General features: G+C 40.7%; 1 protein-coding gene across 1 annotated transcript in view; it reads right to left on the minus strand.

Moving 5' to 3' along the window:
- carmil3 (capping protein regulator and myosin 1 linker 3) overlaps window positions 1-27802 on the minus strand; it is a 122127-nt gene that overhangs the window by 77650 nt on the left and 16675 nt on the right. The window contains exon 2 of the mRNA XM_062993936.1: window positions 27651-27745. Coding sequence (XP_062850006.1) covers window positions 27651-27745 — 95 coding nt within the window. The remainder of the gene's footprint in view (window positions 1-27650; window positions 27746-27802) is intronic.

Below are 27802 nucleotides of genomic sequence, written 5' to 3' on the forward strand. Positions count from 1 at the left end.
TATTTTAATGAACTAGTAGTAGTTATCTAAAAATAGTAACTTTTTGATAAAAAAATGTTTTGTCAACAAGTAGCAAAGCAGGTCAACTACACTATATAGCCATAAGTATTTGGACACCTGACTATGAGCTTGTTGGACATCCTATTTCACAAACAAATGGTATTAAAATGGAGTGACGTCAATGTGATCTTTTCAGCTATAACAACACAGGGACACAGTCATGCTGGAACAGGAAAGGGCCCTCTCTAAACTGTTGCTTCAAAGTCAGAAGCATGGAATTTCCTTTAAATAATAGATTTATTATACCTGTTAGCAATTCTTGTGGCTGAAACACACAAATGTGAAAATTAGAAGGGGTATAATAGTTTTGTCTATATATTGTATAATAAAACTTGCTTATGTATAAGTATGCTAATATTATTTAATGTATACAGTGCCATCAAAAAGTATTTGCCCATTAACTAATTTTTTTCTATTTCTTCTGCTATATCTTCTGTTTTTATTTTTAATGTTTCAGCTCTTTTAACTTATTAATATAAGATTAAGATAACAAGCAAACACAAAATGCAGACTTTAATTTAGTGAAATGAATATTCCATTTATTGAAGAAAAATAATTATGCAAAACCAATATCACCCACATAATAATTACCCTGTTAAACCTAATAAGATGCTGTGCCACTCTTGGCAGTAACACCTTCAATCAAACATTTACGATAACTTGTGATGAACTTTATTTTAATGTAACATCACTATTTGCTTAAGGTCTTGCCACAGCATCCTAATGAGAGTCAAGTCAGCCATCCAAAACCTTAATTTTTTTCTGCTGAGCCATTCAGAGGTGGACTTGATTGTGTGCTTTGGATCACTGTCCTGCTGTAATATCCCAACTGTGCTTAAGCTTTAGTTCACAAACTTATGGACATTGTCCTTTAGAATTTTCAGATACAGAGCAGAATTTATGGTTCTATCAATTATGACTGTCACACTATCACCACCATGTTTGACTGTTGGTATGTTGTTCTTAAGGTGGAATGCAGTGCTAGCTTTACACCAGATGTAATGTGACCCATGTCTTTTTTGGCAAATGAGAGATTAGCCTTTCTCTTTTTTGTCAGCAGTGATTTGCACCTTGTAACGCATTCATGGAGAATTAGTTGTACCCTCAACACCGAAACACTTTTAAAAACTATTGCTTTTAATTATGTATTCTAGCTGGGATTTGTAAGACCCCAAACAAAAGTATAAATTAGGGGGTGATGAAAAAGTCATGACATAACAAGCTGGTTGAAAATGGCTAACAGTAAAGAGTCAACATTCTCTATCACATACCAAAAACTGAAATTTCCATAAAAGCATGTTAGCATTTGGCTTAAAACAAACAAATATGTTTTCATCTATAGCCACTGTTTGTTGTACAATAACATTTTATAAAACACAAACCAGATTTAACTCTTTAATAGAGGGCAGGATATGATCATTCAGTGAACCACAGCACCACAGCTAACATCTGACTCCAGTAAGAGACAGGAAGAAGACAAGAAATATGAGCATGAATAAGAGGAAGATGGAAAAAATAGATCAAAATAGAACAGAGGGGCAGATGATTCAAGTTCAAGTGTTGCATAAAAAGTCATTTCTGCTTGCATCTGTTATTGCATATGCTATTATACTGCATTTGACTGCTATGCTAATTTATCTAATTAAACACAATCCTGCATGATTTCAGCCATCAAAGTCAACCTGTCACCCTAAAGTAAAAAAAAAACATTTAGTGTTGAGAAGTAATTTGTTATTTATTGTAGCAAAACAATAATTCAACAAAGCTAGTTCACATATGAATGGGAAAGGTTTGTCCAAAAAACCTAAGAGTGTGTCTGATTTAAAGCCGTTTTGCATAGAACAGCGAGTATTTGCATTTTTTGCATTTTCTATACATTTTTTACTTTTTTGGTTTTTACTCAAGGTTAAATTGTGTAATTGTTAAATAAGGGGGATCTGAAAAGAGACAATTACTTTTCACAGCAGTAAGTCTATAACTCATCTACCCTTTAAACATGGCATTAAATTCTTTAAGCATTCTGTTTGCATTGCAGAACTGTTCAACTATTTCTGATCTCTTGCTTTATATAACCAACTACAGGAGCCAACTACAGGAGATCACCCAACCCCATTGAGGCAAACAAAGACCTGGCTGATGACCTTAATGTTTTCTATTGTAGGTTTGATAAGGAAACATTCACACCCACCCTTCACCCCTGCACATCATCAGCCCATATCACACCTTCAGCTATCACCACACATTCTTCCATGGATACACAATCTGCATTACAAATAGGTGAGATGGACGTGAGACGACTGTTCCAAAGACAAAAAACCAGGAAGGCACCAGGCCCAGATGGAGTCTCACCGTCATGTCTCAAAGCCTGTGCGGACCAACTGGCTCCTATTTTTACAAAGATCTTCAACGAGTCACTGGAGCTGTGTGAAGTCCCATCCTGCTTCAAACGCTCCACCATCATCCCAATCCCCAAGAAACCCTCCATCACAGGACTTAATGACTACAGACCGGTTGCCTTAACATCTGTGGTCATGAAATCCTTCGAACGACTGGTTATGACACATCTGAAGAACATCACTGGCCCCCTGCTGGACCCTCTCCAGTTTGCCTACCGGTCAAACAGGTCGGTGGATGATGCAGTCAACATGGGATTGCACTACATCTTAGAACATCTGGACAGCCCACGGACTTATGTAAGAATCCTTTTTGTGGATTTTACTTCTGCATTTAACACCATCATACCAGAACTCCTTGACTTCAAACTGTCTCAGCTCAGTGTGTCCCCCGCCATCTGTCAGTGGATCACCAGCTTTCTGACAGACCGGACACAACAGGTGAGGCTGGGGGATATTACCTCTGACATAAGAACAGTCAGCACTGGTGCACCACAGGGCTGTGTCCTCTCTCCACTGCTATTTTCTCTCTACTCTAATGACTGTACCTCTACAGACCCAACAGTGAAACTTCTAAAGTTTGCAGACGACGCTACGATCATTGGACTAATCCAGGATAGAGATGAGTCTGCATATCGGCAGGAGATTGATCGGCTGGTGCTCTGGTGCAGTCAGAACAACCTAGAGCTGAACACACTAAAGACTGTAGAGATAACAGTGGATTTTAAAAGGAAACCTTCGACACTGCTCCCCATCACCATATTCAACAGCACTGTGTCTACCGTGGAGACCTTCAGGTTCTTGGGAACTACTATTTCCAATGACCTAAAGTGGGAGGCCAACACCAACTCCATCCTCAAAAAGGCCCAGCAAAGGATGTACTTTCTGCGTCAACTGAGGAAACACGGTCTGCCACAGGAGCTGTTGAAACAGTTCTACACCGCAGTCATTGAATCTGTCCTGTGCACATCCATCACAGTGTGGTTCGGTTCAGCCACAAAACAGGACAGATGCAGATTGCAAAGAGTGGTGGATAGAGCAGCAAAAATCATCGGTGCTCCTTTGCCTACCCTCCAGGACTTATACACAACAAGGACCAGAAACCGGGCAGAAAAAATTATCACAGACTCTGCACACCCTGGACACGAACTCTTTAACCTCCTACCCTCTGGCAGGCGCTACAGAGCCCTGAACACTAAATCAAACAGACACTGTAACAGTTTCTTTCCAAATGCCATCAAACTCATTAATAACAAAAACTGAACTACTGTTTACTGATGTTTACATGCCACACTGCACTTTATACATGCTGTATAATACCGTAACTGCATCTTACCTTACTCAACTATTTATCTTACACTTTTTTTTATATTTTCTGTACATATGCAAATTCTGCTGAACATGTAAATTTGTACATTGTCTACATAGTCTTGTCTGTATATTGTATTGTTGTAAATTGTAGAGAGCTAACAACAGCCGGAAACAAATTCCTTGTGTGTGTAAACATACTTGGCGAATAAAGCTGATTCTGATTCTGATTCTGATTCTGATATGGTACGTGTTTGTACCAGAATTCAGAAGCTCAAACTTAAAATTCAAGTGCTTAATTTAAATAATTTAAATTTTTGCTAAAGCATAGATATTTTTTTCTGAATTGTGTGGCACTGCTTTGAAAAAGTATGTCATAATTATATCAGGGTTATGCAATTAATAATTGCCCTTCTAAATGTAAAAATTGGTTGCCTTAACCACAGCAACAAGAACAGCAAACCAATAGTTCAGTTAACTTAAAAACTTTCACACTGTCAAAGCATTTTGATTCAGAATGTTTAGCACTGTGTTCTATCAGCGTTTCTATTAATGAGACTTTTTAATGGTTTGGGAACTGAGAACATTAATTGTTACAGTTTTGTAGATGGAATATTCCACATTCTTGCTAAATACAAGACTTCAGCTGCTCAACATTACATGGCATTCTGAATATAATCAAAGTCCGACTTTCTCTTTTGTGTTATATATTTTTCTGTTCTTTTACTTAATGCAGTGGCAGACTGTGTTAAGTGGCAACAGTTTGAGAGCTCGGAGGTTATGCACGTTCAGTACTGGTTTCTGTTCTTGCCTAAACGGGCTAAGATGTTTCCATATTCCCTTAATCATTTTACAATATTATGTAAGGTAAATGGTCAGATACCTAAATTATTTGCAATTGAATTGAGAAATAATCTTTTTAAACTGACTGACAATTCTCTCATAATGTTTGGAACACAGTGGTGAGCCACGACCCATCATTGATTGGACTGATACTCCTTTTTGCCCGGTTTCCGGTGGTATGCACGCTGAGACGCACGCTGAGACTGTAGCCTAGTTGTTTGTTTGTTTGTAGCCATTAGCTAAATAACTTTTTATATACGTATGTTTTAAACGTCAATCTTTCGCGCGTAGTTGATATAGAGTGTTATTTTGTCTATCGTAAAAAAGCGCTTGTGTTTACTAACGTAAATCCGTGATTGTGAAAACTTCTGCTACCGGCATCCGAACAAAGCCGGTTTTAGTTTGTTTTGTAATTCAGCGCATAAACATTTTATTCATCCAGAATTAAAACCGCTTTCTGTCCGCACGAAGCACGTTTGTGTTTGGATGTTTTTATAGTTCAGCGCTTTTGTAGTTCAGTTTTCTGTTCTTAGGAACTACGTTCTGTTTATTTGTTTTGTACACCAGCACATAAACACAGTTTTCCTTTAGAATTACAGCCGGTTTTGTCGGAAACAAAGCGCGTTTGTGTTTATTTGTTTTTGTATTTTAGCGCTTAAACATATTTGCTTTGTGGAGAGTTAAAGCAGTTTTCTATTCTTAGGAACCGCGTTCTGTTTATTTGTTTTGTACACCAGCACATAATCACCGTTTTCCTTTAGAATTACAGCCGGTTTTGTCAGAAACAAAGCGCGTTTGTGTTTATTTGTTTTTGTAGTTCAGCGCTTAAACACCTTTGTTTTGTGGGGAGTTAAAACCGTTTTCTGTTCGTAGGAAGCACGTTCTGTTTATTTATTTTGTACACGAGCGCATAAACACCGTTTTCCTTTAGAATTACAGCTGTTTTATCCGAACAAAGCGCGTTTGTGTTGTTTTGTTGTTGGTTTTTATATTTCAGCTCATCATCGCCTGTTTCGTCCGGAATTAAAGCCGTTTTTCTGTGACTACCAGCAGAAGCGCCGGTGAACACTAATGATGTTCGTTTGCGGCAGTCTGAGGTTACTAAGAGTAATGTTAAAGAGGTGTGTGAGTTAGCTAGGTCGATGTCTGAGGCAGTAGTGTGCTCTGGCCCCTTACCGATTCGACCCAGTGGCGAAACCTACAGCAGGTTGTTGTCGCTGAACCGCTGGATGTCTAAATGGTGCTCAGAAAACTGCATTGATTTTGTAGATAACTGGTCCACCTTTGAGGGAAGGCCTGGTCTTTTGAAGCGGGATGGTGTCCACCCCACGTGGGAGGGTGCTGCTCGCATTTCTTGCAGCATAGGTGACAGGCTTTACCACCGCGTTAGTGTAGCGGCAGATAGTGTTAAATGACTATCCAGAGCCAAGACCAGGCAGCAGACAAACAGGCCTAACCAACTGTCTGCGAGTCGCCATCGGACGTCACCCGGAATCCTTAGGTCACAAACCATTGAGACTGTGTCTGTTTACCGTGGCAGGTGTAAGCCAAAACAAAATCAAAAAGTATGTCATAATAACTTAATTAAAATTAATCTAAATGAGCATCATGAAAACCATAGTAGGGCTAAACTAAAGTTAGGACTTCTAAATATCAGGTCACTTGCATGCAAAACAGTAATTGTAAATGAAATAATTACAGATAATTGTCTTAGTGCACTTTGTTTAATCGAGACCTGGGCTAGACCTGATGAGTATCTAGGTTTAAATAAAGCATCTCCTCCGGGTTACAGTTATGAACATAAGCCACGTCTTAGCGGTCGTGGTGGAGGAATAGCCACAATTTATGACAAAGACATAGGTCTTACTGTAAAATCATCTCCCCTAACAAACTCGTTTGAAGTTCTTATCTCTGACATAACCAATAAATGTTCATCTGATAAAACTAGTATGTTTAAACTGGTTACTGTTTATCGACCCCCTGGTCCTTACTCTGAATTTGTTCACGAATTTGCCGATTTTCTTTCTAAATTAATCTTATCAGCTAAAAAAGCTTTAATTGTTGGTGACTTTAATATTCATTATGAGGATAAGTGTAATCCACTCAAAATTGCGTTTGATTCTATTTTAGAATCTCTAGGCTTTACCCAAAATGTAACAGGACCCACTCACCGCTGTAAACATACCTTAGATTTAATACTTACTTATGGTATAAACATAGACAACCTGGAAATTGTACCACAGAATGACTTAAATTCTGATCACTCCCTACTAATTTATGAAGTGTCCCTGTCCAATAATATACAGCAACCACATCGTTTTAAATGTAAGCGCACTATTACATCTGCAACTGCAGCAGCGTTCATAAACTGCCTACCAGAATTATCAAATATACCAGCATCAAAACCTAAAGAACTAGATCTGGCAACTCAAAACCTAGAGACCGTACTGCGCACAACCTTAGATAATGTAGCCCCACTCAAAACTAAACTGATTAGGGAGAAAAAACTTGCTCCTTGGTACAATGACCACACATGCGCACTTAAACAAGCAGCACGGAAATTAGAACGCAAGTGGCGTCACACTACACTGGAGGTGTATAAGATTGCTTGGAAAGATGCTCTGACTGAGTATAAACATGCACTTATAAAAGCTAAATCTTTATATTATTCGTCCCTAATAGAGAATCCTAGATTCCTTTTCGAGACAGTGTCCAAATTAACTAAAAACGTCAATGAAACTGAATCTAATATACCACCTGACTGTACCAGCGATGATTTTTTACAATTCTTTAATGGCAAGATAGAAAAAATATGACTTCAGAGTCAAAGTGTGTCACTTGCCAATGTTAAGTATGGACTCACTCCTAGAACTAAAACTAAAAAAATTTATCATATTAGTCCTGTTCTATCATCTCTACACTGGCTGCCAGTTAAATTCCGCATTGATTACAAAAATCTTTTACTAACCTATAAAGCGCTACATGGTCTGGCTCCACAGTATCTGAGAGAACTTATTAATCACTACAGCCCAGCGCGTCCACTTCGTTCACAAGATGCAGGGTTACTTATAGTTCCTCAAATTAAAAAGACCACGGCTGGTGGAAGAGCATTTTCTTACAAAGCTCCACAACTCTGGAATAATCTTCCTGCCTCTATTCGGGATTCGGACACAGTCTCAATGTTTAAGTCTAGACTGAAAACATATTTATTTTCTCAGGCTTTTGATTAGTATAGACAAAGGCGCAGAGCTTGGGGGTTCTTGGTCATAGAAACTTGTGGTGATCAGGGATGTTGGGTTGCTGTCGTTCTGCCTCTCTTGTCCGATCACTCCGGTTTGGGTAGGAGCGTCAATGCATTTACCCGCAGGCGCTGAGCATCTCTTTGCTTCTATGGGGCTGCATGGGCGGGACTTCGTAACTCGCCGGTCATTGGATAAATGCCACGATTTTGTCCCGCTGAGCGTCTCTGGGGGTGAATGGGGCTGTGGGCGGGTCTGGACGCTGAGCTTCTGCAAGATGATTGGAGGATCAGTCGAAAGGCTGAATCCCGTTTTGATTGACAGCTGTCGCTGGGAGCTTCAGTACCATCGCGGATTTTGCAAGTGAAGTCGGAAGACAAACTGCAACCCATTTCAGGCCATTTTCTTGAAAACTAACAAAGGGGAGAATTAATAAATTTATATATAAATAAATTGACAAATTTTATGATGTAAGCCGACAATGAGCTTCCCCTCTTTGAAAGACCAGCAGCCACTACTGATATATACCACTTTTGTGTATCACAAAAGTGAGTACACCCCTCACATTTCTGCAAATATTTTATTATATCTTTTCATGGGACAACACTATAGAAATAAAACTTGGATATAACTTAGAGTAGTCAGTGTACAACTTGTATAGCAGTGTAGATTTACTGTCTTCTGAAAATAACTCAACACACAGCCATTAATGTCTAAATGGCTGGCAACATAAGTGAGTACACCCCACAGTGAACATGTCCAAATTGTGCCCAAAGTGTCAATATTTTGTGTGACCACCATTATTATCCAGCACTGCCTTAACCCTCCTGGGCATGGAATTCACCAGAGCTGCACAGGTTACTACTGGAATCCTCTTCCACTCCTCCATGATGACATCACGGAGCTGGTGGATGTTAGACACCTTGAACTCCTCCACCTTCCACTTGAGGATGCGCCACAGGTGCTCAATTGGGTTTAGTCCATCACCTTTACCTTCAGCTTCCTTAGCAAGGCAGTTGTCATCTTGGAGGTTGTGTTTGAGGTCGTTATCCTGTTGGAAAACTGCCATGAGGCCCAGTTTTCAAAGGGAGGGGATCATGCTCTGTTTCAGAATGTCACAGTACATGTTGGAATTCATGTTTCCCTCAATGAACTGCAGCTCCCCAGTGCCAGCAACACTCATGCAGCCCAAGACCATGATGCTACCACCACCATGCTTGACTGTAGGCAAGATACAGTTGTCTTGGTACTTCTCACCAGGGCACCGCCACACATGCTGGACACCATCTGAGCCAAACAAGTTTATCTTGGTCTCGTCAGACCACAGGGCATTCCAGTAATCCATGTTCTTGGACTGCTTGTCTTCAGCAAACTGTTTGCGGGCTTTCTTGTGCGTCAGCTTCCTTCTGGGATGACGACCATGCAGACCGAGTTGATGCAGTGTGCGGCGTATGGTCTGAGCACTAACAGGCTGACCTCCCACGTCTTCAACCTCTGCAGCGATGCTGGCAGCACTCATGTGTCTATTTTTTAAAGCCAACCTCTGGATGTGACGCCGAACACGTGAACTCAACTTCTTTGGTCGACCCTGGCGAAGCCTGTTCCGAGTGGAACCTGTCCTGGAAAACCGCTGTATGACCTTGGCCACCATGCTGTAGCTCAGTTTCAGGGTGTTAGCAATCTTCTTATAGCCCAGGCCATCTTTGTGGAGAGCAACAATTCTATTTCTCACATCCTCAGAGAGTTCTTTGCCATGAGGTGCCATGTTGAATATCCAGTGGCCAGTATGATAGAATTGTACCGAAAACACCAAATTTAACAGCCCTGCTCCCCATTTACACCTGGGACCTTGACACATGACACCAGGGAGGGACAACGACACATTTGGGCACAATTTGGACATGTTCACTGTGGGGTGTACTCACTTATGTTGCCAGCTATTTAGACATTAATGGCTGTGTGTTGAGTTATTTTCAGAAGACAGTAAATCTACACTGCTATACAAGCTGTACACTGACTACTCTAAGTTATATCCAAGTTTCATGTCTATAGTGTTGTCCCATGAAAAGATATAATGAAATATTTGCAGAAATGTGAGGGGTGTACTCACTTTTGTGATACACTGTATACTGTATATATACACACATCCAATCATATATATATATATATATATATATATACAGTGTATCACATAAGTGAGTACACCCCTCACATTTCTGCAAATATTTTATTATATCTTTTCATGGGACAACACTATAGAAATAAAACTTGGATATAACTTAGAGTAGTCAGTGTACAACTTGTATAGCAGTGTAGATTTACTGTCTTCTGAAAATAACTCAACACACAGCCATTAATGTCTAAATGGCTGGCAACATAAGTGAGTACACCCCACAGTGAACATGTCCAAATTGTGTCCAAAGTGTCAATATTTTGTGTGACCACCATTATTATCCAGCACTGCCTTAACCCTCCTGGGCATGGAATTCACCAGAGCTGCACAGGTTGCTACTGGAATCCTCTTCCACTCCTCCATGATGACATCACGGAGCTGGTGGATGTTAGACACCTTGAACTCCTCCACCTTCCACTTGAGGATGCGCCACAGGTGCTCAATTGGGTTTAGTCCATCACCTTTACCTTCAGCTTCCTCAGCAAGGCAGTTGTCATCTTGGAGGTTGTGTTTGGGGTCGTTATCCTGTTGGAAAACTGCCATGAGGCCCAGTTTTCAAAGGGAGGGGATCATGCTCTGTTTCAGAATGTCACAGTACATGTTGGAATTCATGTATCCCTCAATGAACTGCAGCTCCCCAGTGCCAGCAACACTCATGCAGCCCAAGACCATGATGCTACCACCACCATGCTTGACTGTAGGCAAGATACAGTTGTCTTGGTACTTCTCACCAGGGCGCCGCCACACATGCTGGACACCATCTGAGCCAAACAAGTTTATCTTGGTCTCGTCAGACCACAGGGCATTCCAGTAATCCATGTTCTTGGATTGCTTGTCTTCAGCAAACTGTTTGCGGGCTTTCTTGTGCGTCAGCTTCCTTCTGGGATGACGACCATGCAGACCGAGTTGATGCAGTGTGCGGCGTATGGTCTGAGCACTGACAGGCTGACCTCCCACGTCTTCAACCTCTGCAGCAATGCTGGCAGCACTCATGTGTCTATTTTTTAAAGCCAACCACTGGATATGACGCTGAACACGTGGACTCAACTTCTTTGGTCGACCCTGGCGAAGCCTGTTCCGAGTGGAACCTGTCCTGGAAAACCGCTGTATGACCTTGGCCACCATGCTGTAGCTCAGTTTCAGGGTGTTAGCAATCTTCTTATAGCCCAGGCCATCTTTGTGGAGAGCAACAATTCTATTTCTCACATCCTCAGAGAGTTCTTTGCCATGAGGTGCCATGTTGAATATCCAGTGGCCAGTATGAGAGAATTGTACCCAAAACACCAAATTTAACAGCCCTGCTCCCCATTTACACCTGGGACCTTGACACATGACACCAGGAAGGGACAACGACACATTTGGGCACAATTTGGACATGTTCACTGTGGGGTGTACTCACTTATGTTGCCAGCTATTTAGACATTAATGGCTGTGTGTTGAGTTATTTTCAGAAGACAGTAAATCTACACTGCTATACAAGCTGTACACTGACTACTCTAAGTTATATCCAAGTTTCATGTCTATAGTGTTGTCCCATGAAAAGATATAATGAAATATTTGCAGAAATGTGAGGGGTGTACTCACTTTTGTGATACACTGTATATATATACACAGCCAATCGTTGTTCATGCTGCCGCCCAGCCCAGTCAGAAAGGCAGAGCTGAGATTCGATACGATGTGTTCGAAACGCCAACTCTGGTGCGCTAGCGTACTTTACCGCTGCGCCACCTGAGCGGCTAACTGCAATATACTGTTGCCATAATATGCTTTTTGTGGGTTGACCTGGAAGCTTTATCTCAGAGTAACAGGACCTGTGTCTTCCATAAACGTCCACTTTTAACTTATCAATCCACAAGACAATTATTCCAAATAGCTTGGACATCATCATGGTTTTTTAGTAAATCTGGCATAATCCTTTACATTCATCTTGGTTAGCACTGGTATTTTATCTTGCAACTGTTTCATGGATCCAGTTTTTGCCAGTATCTTTCAAATAATGGAATCCTGAACACTGACCTTATGTAGGGCAAGTGAGGTCTGCGATTCCAAAGATATCTGTATGGGTTCTTTTGTGACTTTATGGATGAGTCATAAATGCACTTTTTAAGGAATTTGGGTAGATTGACCACTTCTGAAACTATTTGTTCTAAATTTCCTCTATTCAAAGACAATGACTTTCACTGTGGTCTGGGATTTCTGTTGATTGCAGCATAAAGTGCTGCTTGTAGAGACCTTTTAGCTGTTTTGCATTTGAAAACGTTTTATTCAAGTAATGTTTTGATTTAACAGAACTGCAACTAATTAAGCTTTAATTTCAAATTTAATTTACTTAACCCTCCTGTTATGTTCGTTTCTCAGGAACAGCAATGGTGTTCCCAGGTCAATTTGAAAAATCTCATTAATCATTGTTTATATCCCATTATTAACTCCATTACTAACTATTTAAATCAATATTTAGTGCATTTTTTTTTCTTTAGCTCTCACAGATCATGGTTCAATAGGCAATTCATTTGTTTTTAATAAAAAGTTAAAACTTTTAAATGTAAATTTAAAAGACCTACATATTTAATACAATAGTTTAACATGTCACTGATATATTTTTTATATTATTTTACATTTGGGATTATTTTTCTTTTTATGGAGTGAATATAAATTAACATGAGACACCTCTTCTGTTCAGGGTCAAACTGACCCAATTAAATTAATACAAATGAATCATGATGATTTATATTGAAAATAAACTTTATTTAAGCCCTGTTTTTAAATCAGAAATGACCAAAATAAAACAACAAGATTACCAATATGAACACGGTGCACAGTAAACAATGTGCAATGTTTAGAACTAGAAATACATTATAAAAAATTACTAGGTGGAACTAAACTAGGTGCATGTATGTGCATCTACACAGCGCATGAGTGATATGTCATGACAATGAATTTTGCACACTTTACACAGGTCATACTTGGAACCTTCCAGAACCTCCTGGGCTGACAGCCATTTACTTTGGTTGCTCATTTTGTAAAGCTCTGACAGAGAGTATATGTAGCTGCAGTGTGTAATTCTAATATGACTCCCTTGCAGAGAATCTTTATACACTATATTGCCAAAAGTATTTACTCATCCATCCAAATAATTGAATTCAGGTGTTCCAATCACTTCCATGGCCACAAGTGTATAAAACCAAGCACCTAGGCATGCATACTGCTTCTACAAACATTAGTGAAAGAACTGGTCGCTCTCCGGAGCTCAGTGAATTCCACCGTGGTACCATGATGCCACCTGTGCAACAAGTCCAGTCGTGAAATTTCCTCACTAATAAATATTCCACAGTCGACTGTCAGTGGTATTATAACAAAGTGGAAGTGATTGGGAATGACAGCAACTCAGCCACGAAGTGGTAGGCCACGTAAAATGACAGAGCCAGATGCTGAGGCGCATAGTGCGCAGAGGTCGCCAACTTTATGCAGAGTCAATCGCTATAGACCTCCAAACTTCATGTGGCCTTCAGATTATGTGGCCTCCAAGAACAGTGTGTAGAGAGCTTCATGGAATTGGGTTCCATGGCTGAGCAGCTGCATCCAAGCCTTACATCACCAAGCGCAATGCAAAGCGTCGGATGCAGTGGTGTAAAGCATGCCGCCACTGGACTCTATGTGAAATGAACTGAAAAGAAATTTTATTTTATTTTATATGTTGATGTCACTTATTAAGCCAAGCAGAAGTTTCATCCCGAAAAAATACTTTTTACTAAATTTTTTTATATTTTGAAACCTTAAGATGGGTCAATTTGACCCATAACCTAACAGGAGGGTTAATTTGTTTGAGTAACTAAGCAATTTTTTTTCACACATGGTAGGTTATTGCTGCATAATCTTTTTTTCTTTAATTAATGTATTCATCAAACCATATTAGAGGCATTTGATCTTAACATTTTGAAAAAAAAACTGGGATTTAAAAACCATTTAAAATAAAATGGTAAGATAAAGACATCAGACATAAAAACATTTATTTTAATTTAAATAAATTATTAAAAATAGAGATCTCAGCTCGAATGGATATTTCTATGGGGGATGATGGTCAAATCCCTGCAATGGATTGGTGCACTGTCTTATTTAAATGATGTTTAATACAGTTTGAAATCAGAATTTGCAAGGTTAACTTCAACACATAACTACAATTCATATCATGCACACTTGTATACAGCTGATTCACATTTCAGTGAGATGAGCCTGTTTAGCACTCACTCACACCAGAGCTGAGATTTCGAATACATCATATCGAATCTCAGCTCTGCCATCCGGTTGGGCTGGGCGGCCACATGAACAACGATTGGCTGTTGTTCACAGGGTGGGTAAGCCGGACCAGGGTTCCTCATAACTGGTGAATGAGTCCTGGCCACTCAACAATCTGACAGTAGTTCACTGATTGTTAGACTTTAGACCACTGTCATTGGGTACTCATCATGAGCACACCCGGTTGCTTTGGTGATACTTTACCCCAGTCATCTTGCCATAACGAACTGGCCCTTATCAAAGTTACTCCAGTCTTTATGCTGCCCATATCTGCTGCATTTAACACATGTGCTACAAGTAATTACCATCAGCCCAACATAAATCTCTGATCATGTCATGCACATTTTTTGTCCTAATGTTTTGGCTAATCAGTGTATATACTATATGTAAATTTAAAACTTTCTTGATAATGATACTTATTTCCTTATGCATATGCAGTACTACACCTGGCAACATTTACTGTACAGTACCTTGAAACTCAACGTCAAATGGTTCTGGGAGTGTTGTTGACATTGAGTTTCAAGGTATTTTTCCCATAAGGATGTATGAGAAACCTATTAATGCGTTCCTTGGTCCCATGGAACTGCATATATTTTACAGTTTAATGTCATATAAAACCCCATAAAGTATCAGAAAAAACAGCTAAATGCCATAATGATATTTTACTATGGTCAAATGATGATAAAACCAAAAACAATTTAGACACATTTTACACCTTTTTTCAATCCAAAGTTTCACTGAATATAAAGGGGAATGCAGGTCTAAAATTCCATTACCAACAATTTATTCCTATGGCAAATGTTGTTTACAATCACTATACCGAATTTTTAGCTTCTAACTAATTCTGATCTGGAGTTTTTGGAGTAAAAAGAGTCTGTGTTGGTCTCCAAAGGTCTATAGACTCTGTCCATACACATGAAATGTAACCCTCCTTCATTTCTTCAAGTAAAAAATGACTCTTTTCATATGAATTATGCATTGGAATTAAATCAGGGAGCTGTGCTCTTATCTATGGTAAAGATTCATTGATTTTGCTCACTCTATTTCATTATGGTGTCATGCTTAAAGAACACTGTGGATCAGTGCTTATTGTACCAGAGATTCAGTCGTTGTTCAGGCCTTGAGAAACAGCTGTTTAAACCAATCAGAGCTTCCGAATTCAGATTTTGGGTGGAATTTCAGTTGTTTCTCTAATCCAAAGCAAGATATGCTATTTTTTTATTTCTTGACAGTGTGTCATTTAGATGAGCTGGCTATGAAAAACTCTCTCTTTATTGGTTGTAGAAGTAGAAGTGACAGCTTAGTTAACGAATTACCAGTTTTGGAAATAAGAAGAAAAACAAGTGTATTATATCCCTAATGGAACAACACATGGATATACGTAGATTTGGTCTTGAATTTGAAGAAGAGAAGCTATAATTTTATGCTGCTGTGTGGTTGATCTGGGTTGCTATGCTGCTGTTTACCGTGTGCTTTCATTTTAAAATGATAGCAAAGCGGGATTTTTTATGCTAATTTATTTAAAGTAACTCGACGCTTAAATGTTATTGTGAGATTATGCTGGTTTGATATAAATAGTCAATATTAATACTTTGATGACGTTTTACTGCACTGCTCAAGCCGAGTGCTGAACAAAGTGACAGTAGCACACACATCTAGTTTAAGGGAAACATCGAGTTTAAGGGTACACAGTTTAAGGGCATCGAGTTTTAAAGATTTCGAGTTTGGGGGATGTCGAGTTACAAGATACCACTGTATGCCAATAAATAATTGCATAAGCTTAATGGACTAGAGAGAGAGAGAACAAATGCAGAATATTTTCTGGTTTGCCATGCAGCCTTTAAATCCAGCAATAATTTGATAAAAAGCAAGGATAATTTATGATTAGTTGTGGTTCAAATTAAGTTGCTAATTTCATTTAATTACACCCCCAAGACACCAGAGGGCAACCTTGCCATAATTCTTAACAGTTAATTTATACAAATCAATAACACTAGAAATTTATTATGACTTATTATTAAAATACCTTAGATAAATCTTTTGTACTAAGTCTCTATAGTGTATGGCCACTGTGTTTGTCTGACACTTTTTGTACCTTTGCCTGGTTGGGCAGCTTTTTGAATCATTGGATCTTTGTCTGGACTTCAAATAGGACTTTGCATTGACATTTTATCATTTTTTAATTAATACAATACCTCTCGCAAATGGAACCACAACCTCCTGTACAGCTCCTATTATTTGGGAAGACTTTAGATAACAGGACCTGCACTACCCAATGCAGTACTCCACACATCCAAATGACAATAGATTGCTGGTATTATTTAATTACTAACAGAAAAGGGCCACATAGGGCCAATGCGACAATTTATGATCCACCAGTCGCTACAGTTCCTAGCAGCAGATTGTTATGAGATTTTGGGAGGCGTTTGATTCCCCTTTTTTCTAAACATAAGTGGTCATTAACTTCAAATATTACACTGTGATGTGTTTTCTTTGTTTTAACACCAGCTCACTTACGGTTGCTGGCAACAGAAGGCAACAGAAAGCATCAGGCTTCATTAAAGACAGTATATGGAGGGATTTTAAATGAAAGATTGCAGACTAAACTTGCATACAACAATGACTGTCTCACACTCACTTCATAAAAGTGGCGATGCAAATTGATAATTTGCTTTGCTCTTCTGAAATTCAACCCAAATGGACACCAGGAATGAACAAAAAGAAGAAATCCCTTAAGAAAACTATGGGCATGGGAATTGTTAAAACTTGTAGTAACAAAAAAAACACTCTGATAAACTCAATCATGACTCGCTGGTGGTTAAAAGATTACAGCATTTGAGCCAGAATTAGGAGCTTGTTAAAAATGTTTCCCAGTCAAACCACTGCAGATCCTTCTGAGCCCTTGTATTTTAAATGTCTGGTTACAACACTTCATGGCCACTATTTAGAGACCTGCAACAACAGTGAGTAAACAATTCCTTATTAAGTAAGTACAGAGGTGTTTAGAAACCATGCCATTTCCTCTTTCTATCCTCTGATTTCCTGTATCATTAATTAAATAAAGCAACAAGTGTAAATCCTACTGCATATCCTACCGGCGTGTGGAGTCATTCACTCAACCATAGCGCGTCTCCAAACTCAACACCCGACTGCATTCATCGCGATATCAGGTGACTTCAACCATGTCACTATGGCCAAGGTACTACCAAACTTCACTCAGTATGTGGACTGTCCTACCAGAGAAGAAAGAACACTGGACCTGCTGTATGCTAATGTTAAGGAGGCATACAGATGTTCCCCTCTCCCCCCTCTGGGGGGGTCAGACCACAACTTGGTGAACCTCAGCCCCCGTTATGTGCCGCTGGTAAAGAGTCAGCCTGTGACAACGAGGACAGTAAGGAGATGGTCTGAGGGTACGTACGAGGCACTGCAGGACTGTTTCGAAGCTACAGACTGGCCGGCACTCTGTGAGCCACACGGAAAGGACATCGACGGGCTCACAGAGTGCATCACTGACTACATTAACTTCTGTGTAGACTCCACTGTACCAACCAGGACTGTTAAGTGTTACCCAAATAACAAGCCATGGGTAACAAAGGACATTAAAGCTCTCCTCAACAATAAGAAGAGGGCCTTTAGAGCTGGAGACAGGGAGGAGGTGAGAACGATCCAGAAGGAACTTAAGACAACTATCAGGGAGGCTAAGAACACATATAGGAGGAAGCTGGAGGGGAAACTCCAGCAAAACAACATGAGGGCGGTCTGGAGTGGAATGAGGACCATCACCGGCTTCAGGTCGGAGCAGAGGGCAGCGTGGACAGGGCCAATGAGCTAAATATGTTTTTTAACAGATTTGACACTACAAGCTCTGTCCTCCCCAGTCCTGATTCTTCTGCTGCTGGTCCTCAGCAGCCCACTATACTCACCCTCCCTCCTCCTCCAGGAAGTCTGCCCCCCTCCTGTGATCGTCCACCTCACACCTCCACCCCTCCCCCACCCGTCACCTCTACAGTGAGCCTCACTTCTGACCAGGTGAGAAAACAATTAAAGAGACTCCAAACAAACAAGGCTGCAGGACCTGATGGGGTCCCCCCCCAGGGTGCTTAAAGCCTGTGCCACTCAGCTTTGTGAAGTACTGCAATATGTTTTTCATATGAGCCTGAGTCTCCAGAGGGTCCCTGTGTTGTGGAAGACGTCCTGCATTATTGTTCCTGTTCCGAAGACGCCGCGACCTAGTGACATCAAGGATTACAGGCCAGTAGCACTGACGTCCGACATCATGAAGACCATGGAGAGGCTCATCCTGGATCAGCTCCGGCCCATAGTCCAGTCACTTCTGGACCCCCTCCAGATCGCCTATCAGCCCCGTCTGGGAGTAGAGGATGCCATCATCTACCTGCTCAACCAAGTCTACGCTCACCTGGACAAGCCAGCCAGCACTGTGAGGGTCATGTTTTTTTACTTCTCCAGTGCATTCAACACCATTCGGCCTGCTCTTCTGGGTGACAAACTGACAGTAATGCAAGTAGACGCCCCCCCTCGTGTCCTGGATTGTTGACTACCTAACTGGCAGACCACTGGATGTACGCCTGCAGCACTGTGTGTCGGATAGAGTGATCAGCAACACTGGAGCTCCGCAGGGAACGGTCCTCTCTCCCTTCCTCTTTACTAGGGGTGTGCTATATCGTATCGTTCACGATAATACCGGTATAATTTTTTGTAACCATTTTCTTTATTGAGATTTTCTTATGTCAAACCAAAGCATACAGTACATTCCAAAAGATAAGAAACAAATTGACAATATGCTCATTCAACAACAGAGACTGTAGAAAAGTAAAACAACCCTGCATACATATACACACACCCATACAGACACACACACACATACATATACACACACATATGTATACATACACACACATACTTAATAAAATAATAATAAGTAATTAAAGAATTAAAAGAAATAGATAAATAAAAAAAATAAAAAAACAACATTCACGGGGGGGGGGGGGGGGGGCCTCTCTCTCTCTCCTCTACTCAGGGGTGATGCAGTAATCCGCAATGGTATTAAGGACAGGCGACCATGTTTTATGAAAGGTCTGTAGTGAACCCGATCTGTAAGCACGCAGCTTCTCCAGTTTGATGTTACTCAAAAGCTCCTGGAGCCACCAGTTGTGTGTTGGCGGGAAGGGGAGCTTCCATCTCAGAAGAATAGCACGTCTGGCCAGTAGGGTGCTAAAAGCTATTACCCGTTGCTTCATTGCTGGGAACTGGTGATCTAAAGAGACCCCAAACAGTGCCACGGTAGGACACAGGTCTAAAGTAATCTCTAGGGCCTGGCTAAGTGTTTTAAAAATCTCGGACCAAAAGGACATTAATTTGGAGCAGGACCAAAACATGTGCGAATGGTCGGCTGGTGAGTGGCCACATCTGGGACACGCATCAGACCTACCCGGGAACATTCTTGCCAGCCTGGCATTAGTGAAATGCAACCTGTGTACCACTTTAAATTGTAATAGGCAGTGTCTAGCACAGATAGACGATGAGTGTACCCTTTTTAAAATAAGCTCCCACTGATCCTCGGTGATAGATATGCCTAGATCCTGTTCCCAAGAATTTATTGAAGGGTTAGTAGGGCCACTATTTAAAGTGCCAATTGTGTTATAAATGTTTGAAATTAGCTTCGCCTGAGTTGGGTCCAAAGCAAGTAAGTGATCGATTTTAGTTTCGGGTGGGCGATTGGGAAAGTGGGGAAAAAGATGCTGTATAAAATGTCTAATTTGAAAAAAGCGGAATAAATGGCTTTTAGGTAGGTCAAACTTCGTCATCAGATCTGGGAACGACATAAAAACTCCTTCTGAGTACAAGTCACCAATGGTCACAATGCCCTTCCCAGACCACGTCCGAAAGGCATGATCTGTGCAGGATGGCAAAAACTGACGATTACCCACAATAGGGGAACAAACTGCACCCCCGCGGAAATCAAAATGGTTCCTGAATTGGAGCCAGATTTTGATAGAGTCCCGAACCACTGGGTTAGTGGGGAAAGAGTTGGCCGGCATAGGAAGCTGGGAACAAAGTATAGCGTGAAGGGAATGTCTTGATGAGGACAGTTCAAGCTGTATCCACGGCGGGGTATCACTGGATGAATAACCCTTGGTCCAGTAAATAAGCTTTTGAATATTACAAGCCCAGTAGTAATGGCGAAAGTTCGGTAGGGCCAATCCACCATCTAACTTTGGAAGTTGAAGGGATGCTTTTTTCAGACGTGGAGGTTTATTACTCCAAATAAAAGAAGTGAGTATACTGTCCAATTTATTAAAAAATGCTTTATTTAACTGAATCGGGATATGCTGGAACATGTACAAAAATTTAGGTATTAGTTTCATTTTAATCAAATTAATGCGTCCAATAAGAGACAGGGGGAGGGCGGCCCATCTGTCTAAATAGGATACGACTGTATCAAGCAAGGGAGCAAAATTTTCTTCAAATAGAGCTGTAAATGCGTTGGTAAAAATGATGCCCAAGTATTTGAACTTTGTATTTGCTAATTTAAAAGGAAATGAGGTTGGAGGTAGAGACAATGCTGCCGTGTTAATGGGGAAAAGTTCACTTTTTTGAAGATTTAGTTTGTAACCAGACAGGTTGCCAAACTGTTGTAGAATGTCTAATATTGGCGGGAGGGAAGAAGTGGGGTTGGAAATATATAAGAGGAGGTCATCAGCATATAGGGAGAGTTTATGCATGGAATTGAATCGTGTGATCCCCTCAAAACCTTGGTGTTGGCGTAGCCAAATAGCCAGGGGTTCAATGGCCAGATTAAACAATAATGGGGAAAGAGGGCAGCCCTGACGTGTGCCACGTTGGAGAGGGAAGGGAGGTGAAAAAATACCATTAGTGTGGATAGAGGCGGTCGGAGCAGAATATAGAAGACGGACCCAGGATATGAATCTAGAACCACAGCCAAATTTATTCAAGACGTAAAACAGATAGTTCCACTCCACTCTGTCGAAAGCCTTCTCAGCATCCAGAGACACCACTACCTCAGGGGATTCAGATGGGTGGGAGTAAAGAATATTGAGGAGCCTTCTGGTATTAAAAAAAGAGTGTCTCCCTTGCATGAACCCAGTTTGGTCTAGGTCAATCAAGTCTGGAAGCGCTAGTTGAAGACGACTAGCAAGGACCTTGGCCAAAATCTTAAGATCCACATTAAGAAGTGATATCGGTCTGTAGCTACCACAAAGTGTAGGGTCTTTATCCTTTTTAAGCAAAAGAGAAATAGTAGCATTCGACATTGAGGTGGGTATGGAGCCTGTGAGGAGGGATTCATTGTAAAGCCTAACCAAGATTGGAGCGAGAAGGGAAGTAAATTCTTTGTAAAATTCTGTTGTAAATCCGTCCGGCCCCGGCGATTTACCACACTGTAGTGACCTAATAGCCTCCAGAACCTCTGAAATGACAATAGGGGAGCCCATCTCATCTGAGCGTGCAGATGTAATCTGAGGAAATGACAGGGCATCAAGAGTGGAGAAGGTCTCCTGCACAGAGGAGTCAGACTCTGAGGTATAAAGACTAGTGTAATATTCTAAAAAAGTCTGATTAATCTGAGTAGTATCAGAAACCATGTTGCCAGACGAGGACTTAATCACTGGGATCAGTCTGGAAGCACCAACAGACCTGGCCTGGTATGCTAGGAGCTTTCCTGCTTTATCACCATGTTCAAAAGAGTGTAGCTTGGATTGTCTGAGTTTAATTTCCACTTTCTGTGTTGTTAGAAGATCATATTCTGAGTGAAGCTGGAGGCGTTTTTTGTAAAGTGCGGGAGAGGCACCCACAGCATAAGCAGAGTCTGCCCTGTGCAGTTCCTCCAAGATTTCCGACAGCCGTCTTTTTTCTGACTTTCTGGAGTATGAAATGAACGAGATGATCTGACCCCGGATGTAGGCTTTAAAGGCCTCCCACAGCGAATGAATACCAATCTCAGGGGTGTCATTAAAAGAAAAATAGAGCTCAATCTGAGAAATTATAAACTTTCTAAAGTCGTTATCAGACAGCATATATGAGCTAAATTTCCATTGTCTCTGTGAGGGCTTATTAATAGGAAAGCAAATGTCAATTGATGTTGGTGCATGGTCGGAGATGATTATGGGATGATAAGATGGTGAGGTAACCTGCGAGATCAATTTATTATCTAAAAGGAAAAAGTCAATCCTAGAGTAAGAATGATGGACGCCCGAAAAGAATGAGAAAGCTTTATCAAAGGGATGGCTGGCTCTCCATGGGTCTGTCAGGCCTAATTGAGAAGCGTATTTTAGAACCAAATTTGCTGATTTGGACATGGCTACTTGTCTGTGGGAGGATCTGTCTAGGGAGGTATCCAACACCAGATTAAAATCGCCCCCGATTATAATGCGATGGGTATCTACGTTAGGAAGACTTAGAAAAATTTTTTGAAAAAAATCTACATCATCCCAGGTAGGAGCATAAATAGAAGCCATTGTAACTGGGAGGCCCTGTAACATGCCAGAGACCATCACAAAGCGACCATAGGGGTCTATTATAGTTTCTGTTGGGTCAAACATAATGTTTTTGTGAATAATGATGGCTGCTCCCCTCGCCCGCTCAGAATACTTCGAATGAAAAAGGTGACTCATCCAGGGTTTCTTGATACGGGAGATCTCTGAGGATTTAAGGTGGGTTTCTTGTAAAAAGATTATGTCGGCCTGGAGAAGTCGAAGTCGTGAAAACACCTTACCTGCTTTAACGGGATTATTCAAACCATTGGTGTTCCAGGAGATCACACGCACACTATGGGGTCTAGCCGTCATGGCGCAATTTCACATACCAACATAACACCGACACCTGACCTGAAAAATTGACAATGTAGAAAAGAGAGGAGAGGCAGGGGGACACACAACAAACAAACAAACAAAAAAAAAAAAAAACAAAAAAAAAACCCACCCATAAAACACTAAAACACAAAACAATCCTTTTGATACACAGCATGTGAACACAAAACCCTCCCAATTATAATCCACTAGGATGAGCGCCAAGGCCCTAAGCACGGCTATACCTACTATAGCTCAACCTCCGTGCATACAAGTAAAAGTTAGGAGTACAAAAAACAGAACCCCCGACCCATAATCTACATAACGTTCATTTAGTACACCGAAAAACTATTACAGTTCTAATTTTGATATTTGAAAGAAAACCTTACAACTTACAGAAAGTGATCTATAGCCCTAAAACATGGCATAAGTCATTTCAAAATCGCCCCAAACTGGGTAGAACCCTGCGACTGATAATAATAACTATAAAATAAAGTTATATATATATACACATGTGCACATATATATACATACACATACATGTCACCGTCCATCAGGCAGCTACAAACCAGGCTTGAATCCAAGACAGTTATTAATTTTGACGTTCTTTGTTGCCGGGCTGTGTAGTTTTGAGGAAGTCCTCTGCTTCTGAGACCGTATTGAGTCTCACCTTGCCACCGTTTGGCGATGAAATAAACAGCCGGGCAGGAAACCGTAACACGGGCCTATGGCCTGATTCATACAGCCTCTTAACCACATCGCGATATTTAATACGTTGCTCAAGCACTTCGGGAGCGTAGTCTTCGTAAATGGAGATGGGGTGACCACGAAACTGTAATTTACCTCTCTTGGAGCGTGCCTCACGGATGATATTCTCCTTTGCTTGAAAATAGTGAAGCCTAATGATAACGGGCCTCGGCCTTTCGCCCTGCTGTGGCTTGGTGGTGAGAGTTCGGTGGGCTCGGTCTATCTCCGGTGGGGACGAAAACGTTTCACCAAATACCTCCGATAAGAACTCGGCAAAGAAGACAGTGGGGCGAGGACCTTCCACGGACTCCGGGATACCGATAACGCGAATGTTATTGCGTCGGCTTCGAGACTCTAAGTCAATAGCTTTAGTTTGTAGCTTAGCATTAGCGTCCTTTAGCATGGAGCAGGTCTGTTCCAGCGCTAAAACCCGTTCGTCCAACAAGTTTGAGTTTTTTTCAAGAGATGAGATTTTTTGTCCGTGATCGGTCACTGTGGATTGCACTTGTACCAATTTAGACTCCAACGCAGCGAGAGCAAGTCTGTGGTCAGCGCATATAGCGTCGCGATGCTCCTCGAGCAGGGTGGCTAGCAGCGCGGGGCTAACGTGTTGGTCTGAAGCGTCCGGCAATTCCAGTCTAACAGCGGGATCTTTTTTAGCTTGTTTTGAGGACTTCGCCATAATGAAAATAGAAAGAACGAACTTTCGATGCGCGTAGACTAAATATAAACGTTTAAAAAAGTGAAAAGCACAATGGGAATCGAGGGAACTGACTGTTTTAAAAGAAAATGCGCCGGAGGTAGAGCACACAGCGTCCTACTCACTCTCCGCCATCTTGGAACTCCCCCGGTATAATTTTTTAAACGATACTAAAAGTACCATATCGTAATAAAAGCGATATTCTGCGTACATTACGTAATGACGTCACACAGCTACGCAAATAGCGTACGTTCGTTACGTGGGTCATTTGGGCACAGTAACGAGTATGGTGGAACGCGGCTCTGCGGTGGAGGAGCTTGTTCCAAAAACTCCAAGTCCACCATAAATTAATCTTTGGCAACCCAAACACCAACCACCGCTTTGCCGGCAACTTTTTTGCGGAAGTATTTGTGCACGCAGGTTTACACAGGGACGCAATTCAACAGCGCACCTCCACCAAACAGTGCAGGAATACTCTCAACATTAATGTCCACCACCAACACAGAAGTAGTACTACTGCTACTTAGTACTACTACTACTGTACTTAGTAGTAATTGTGGCGCGCTACGAGTAAAGGCCCACCGGGCTCTGCGCGTTCCAGTGTTGCCAGGTTGGGCGGTTATCCGCCAAACAATTTAATAGCAGTTAAATAACACTTCTATTTAAAAGAAAGTATTCCGTTTAAAAAAGCTTCAGCATTGAAGAAGGTTATTAAAAGTAAAGTCAATTTTCAATGTTGATTTGGCTTAATAGTGTTGGTCAGTCTGTATCATATTGTTGAAAGAAAATTACAATAAGTTTTCCATGCATTCACACTGGCACTACATATATACAGTATATATACTGTATATATATATATATATATATATATATATATATATAATTTATTTATTTTTGTTTTTTTACTTGTCAGGGAAAATAGAAAAAGAAAAAAAGCTTATTATTAGTATGCGGGTCTTCATGATGTAATTCTACATGGCACTCACTAAATAAATGAGTGACCACATAAAAAAAAGGTATCAGTTTCTGTGCGACCCCTGTGTGAGCAATGGTCTCAGTCTGGCCACCCCTATGGAAATTGTCTGACTTCGCCATTACATTATGTTACATTATTTTTACTGGAAAGACAAAATAAAGAAAAGTGTGTGTAATTCTTACATACTTCCTACATTGTTTTACGATGTGTTAACTTATATTAATTCTAAATAAAACCTGAACATTATTTTTTTTGCAATAGTGTTTTCTCGAAATAAATAAAATATTTTTCAGTGTTTTGTTATATCGCCAAAAATATCGTTATCGCAAAAATAACCTGAAATATCGTGATATTATTTTAGGGCCATATCGCCCACCCCTACTCTTTACCCTCTACACCACGGAGTCTTCAGCTACTGCACAGAGAACTGTCACCTACAGAAGTTTTCTGATGACTCTGCAATAGTTGGATGTATCAGAAGGGGTGATGAGGATGAGTACAGGGCAATGGTGAAGGACTTTGTCACATGGTGCGAGCTGAACCACCTGCAGCTCAATGTGACAAAGACAAAGGAACTGGTGGTGGACCTGAGGAGGGACAAGGCACCGGTGACCCCTGTGTCCATCAGGGGGGTCAGTGTGGACATTGTGGAGGACTACAAATATCTGGGAGTGCACATTGACAATGAACTGGACTGGGCTAAGAACACTGATGCCCTCTACAGGAAGGGCCAAAGTCGGCTCTATTTTTCGAGGCGCCTGAGGTCCTTCAACATCTGCCGGACTATGCTCAAGATCTTCTATGAGTCTGTGGTAGCGAGTGCTATCCTCTGTGCTGCTGGGGAAGCAGGCTGAGGGTGGCAGATGCCAACAGACTCAACAAATTGATCCGCAAGGCCGGTGACGTCGTGGGTGTGGAGCTGGACTCTCTGACAGCAGTATCGGAGAGGAGGACGCTGTCTAAGCTGCAGGCTATTATGAACAATGGCTCCCACCCACTTTATGCCACAGTGATGAGTCAAAGGAGCACATTCAATGCAAGACTCATTCTCCCAAAATGCACCACAGAGCGCCACAGGAAGTCTTTTCTACCTGTGGCCATCAAAGTCTATAATTCCTCCCTTAATATGTGACACTATGGTTCACCTGTGCAATATTCTGTGCAATATTCAGTGCAATTTTTGTATTCATATGTGCAATAATAATAATGCAAGCATTTAATTATTTAATTATGTGTAAATAACTTTTTAAATTCTATTTGCAAAAATTTTCTTCTTTTTTTTTCTTCTCAGTTTTTAGCTAGTAGAGTGTTTATTCTTTCTACATAAGTGGGTGCTACTGTAAGAACTGCAATTTCCCTCTGGGATCAATAAAGTATTCTGATTCTGATTCATATCTCATGCTATTCACTTGGAAAGCCCTGAGATAAGCAAACGCATTGAAATTTCAGTGTATTACCAACATTTCACAGAGGTCTTCAGTCAGTCAAAAATGCTGCTTCTTTACATTTTTGGGTTTTTACATTTTTGGGTCTTTACAGTCCCCCCCGGGTTACGGGGACTGCACAACAGAATTGCTAACTGGTACAACAGAGATATCTAAATCTTGAGATCTGTAGCTCTAGTCTTAAATCCAATTACCTTTAGCAGTTGAAAATGAATTTTAATGACTTTAACCAACAGCATTAATCAAACAACAACTTATCTGTTGATTATTGGTTAATCAGCTAATCATTAGCCTACCTCTCGTTGACTTGTTTTTATAAATAAAACATTTCCTGCAAATACAACCACAACCTTCTGAACAGGTGAAATTATTTCACACATCTCATGTAGCCAGCTTTGACAAGCCAAAATGAGTTAATTATTATATTTATTTATTATCACAAGCCAATGACTGATACACTGATAAGGTTGACCATTTTTCTCATTATTCAAAAAAGAATGTTTGGTGCAGGTTGCATAAAGCATAATTACTCTAAAAAATTAGAGAATTCTCTAGTTAAATATGGTAGAAATTTGACTTGGAAATGGTGCCATGGTCACTAAGGTCTGTGAAAAAAAAAATACAAATATTAGTACAAAAACCTACCAAAATCTTGTCTTCCAATTTTCCGATCTTGTTTTCTACTTTGACTGCTTGTGTCGACTTGATGGATGGTTTGCAAATTGCTCGTTTGATGCTTTCTGTATAAAAGAGAAGCACTGCATTAATGTCTGGAAAAAAACTCCCACACATTTTAC

Source organism: Trichomycterus rosablanca, chromosome 4 (genome assembly GCF_030014385.1).
Source record: "Trichomycterus rosablanca isolate fTriRos1 chromosome 4, fTriRos1.hap1, whole genome shotgun sequence".
Taxonomy (NCBI): Eukaryota; Metazoa; Chordata; class Actinopteri; order Siluriformes; family Trichomycteridae; genus Trichomycterus; species Trichomycterus rosablanca.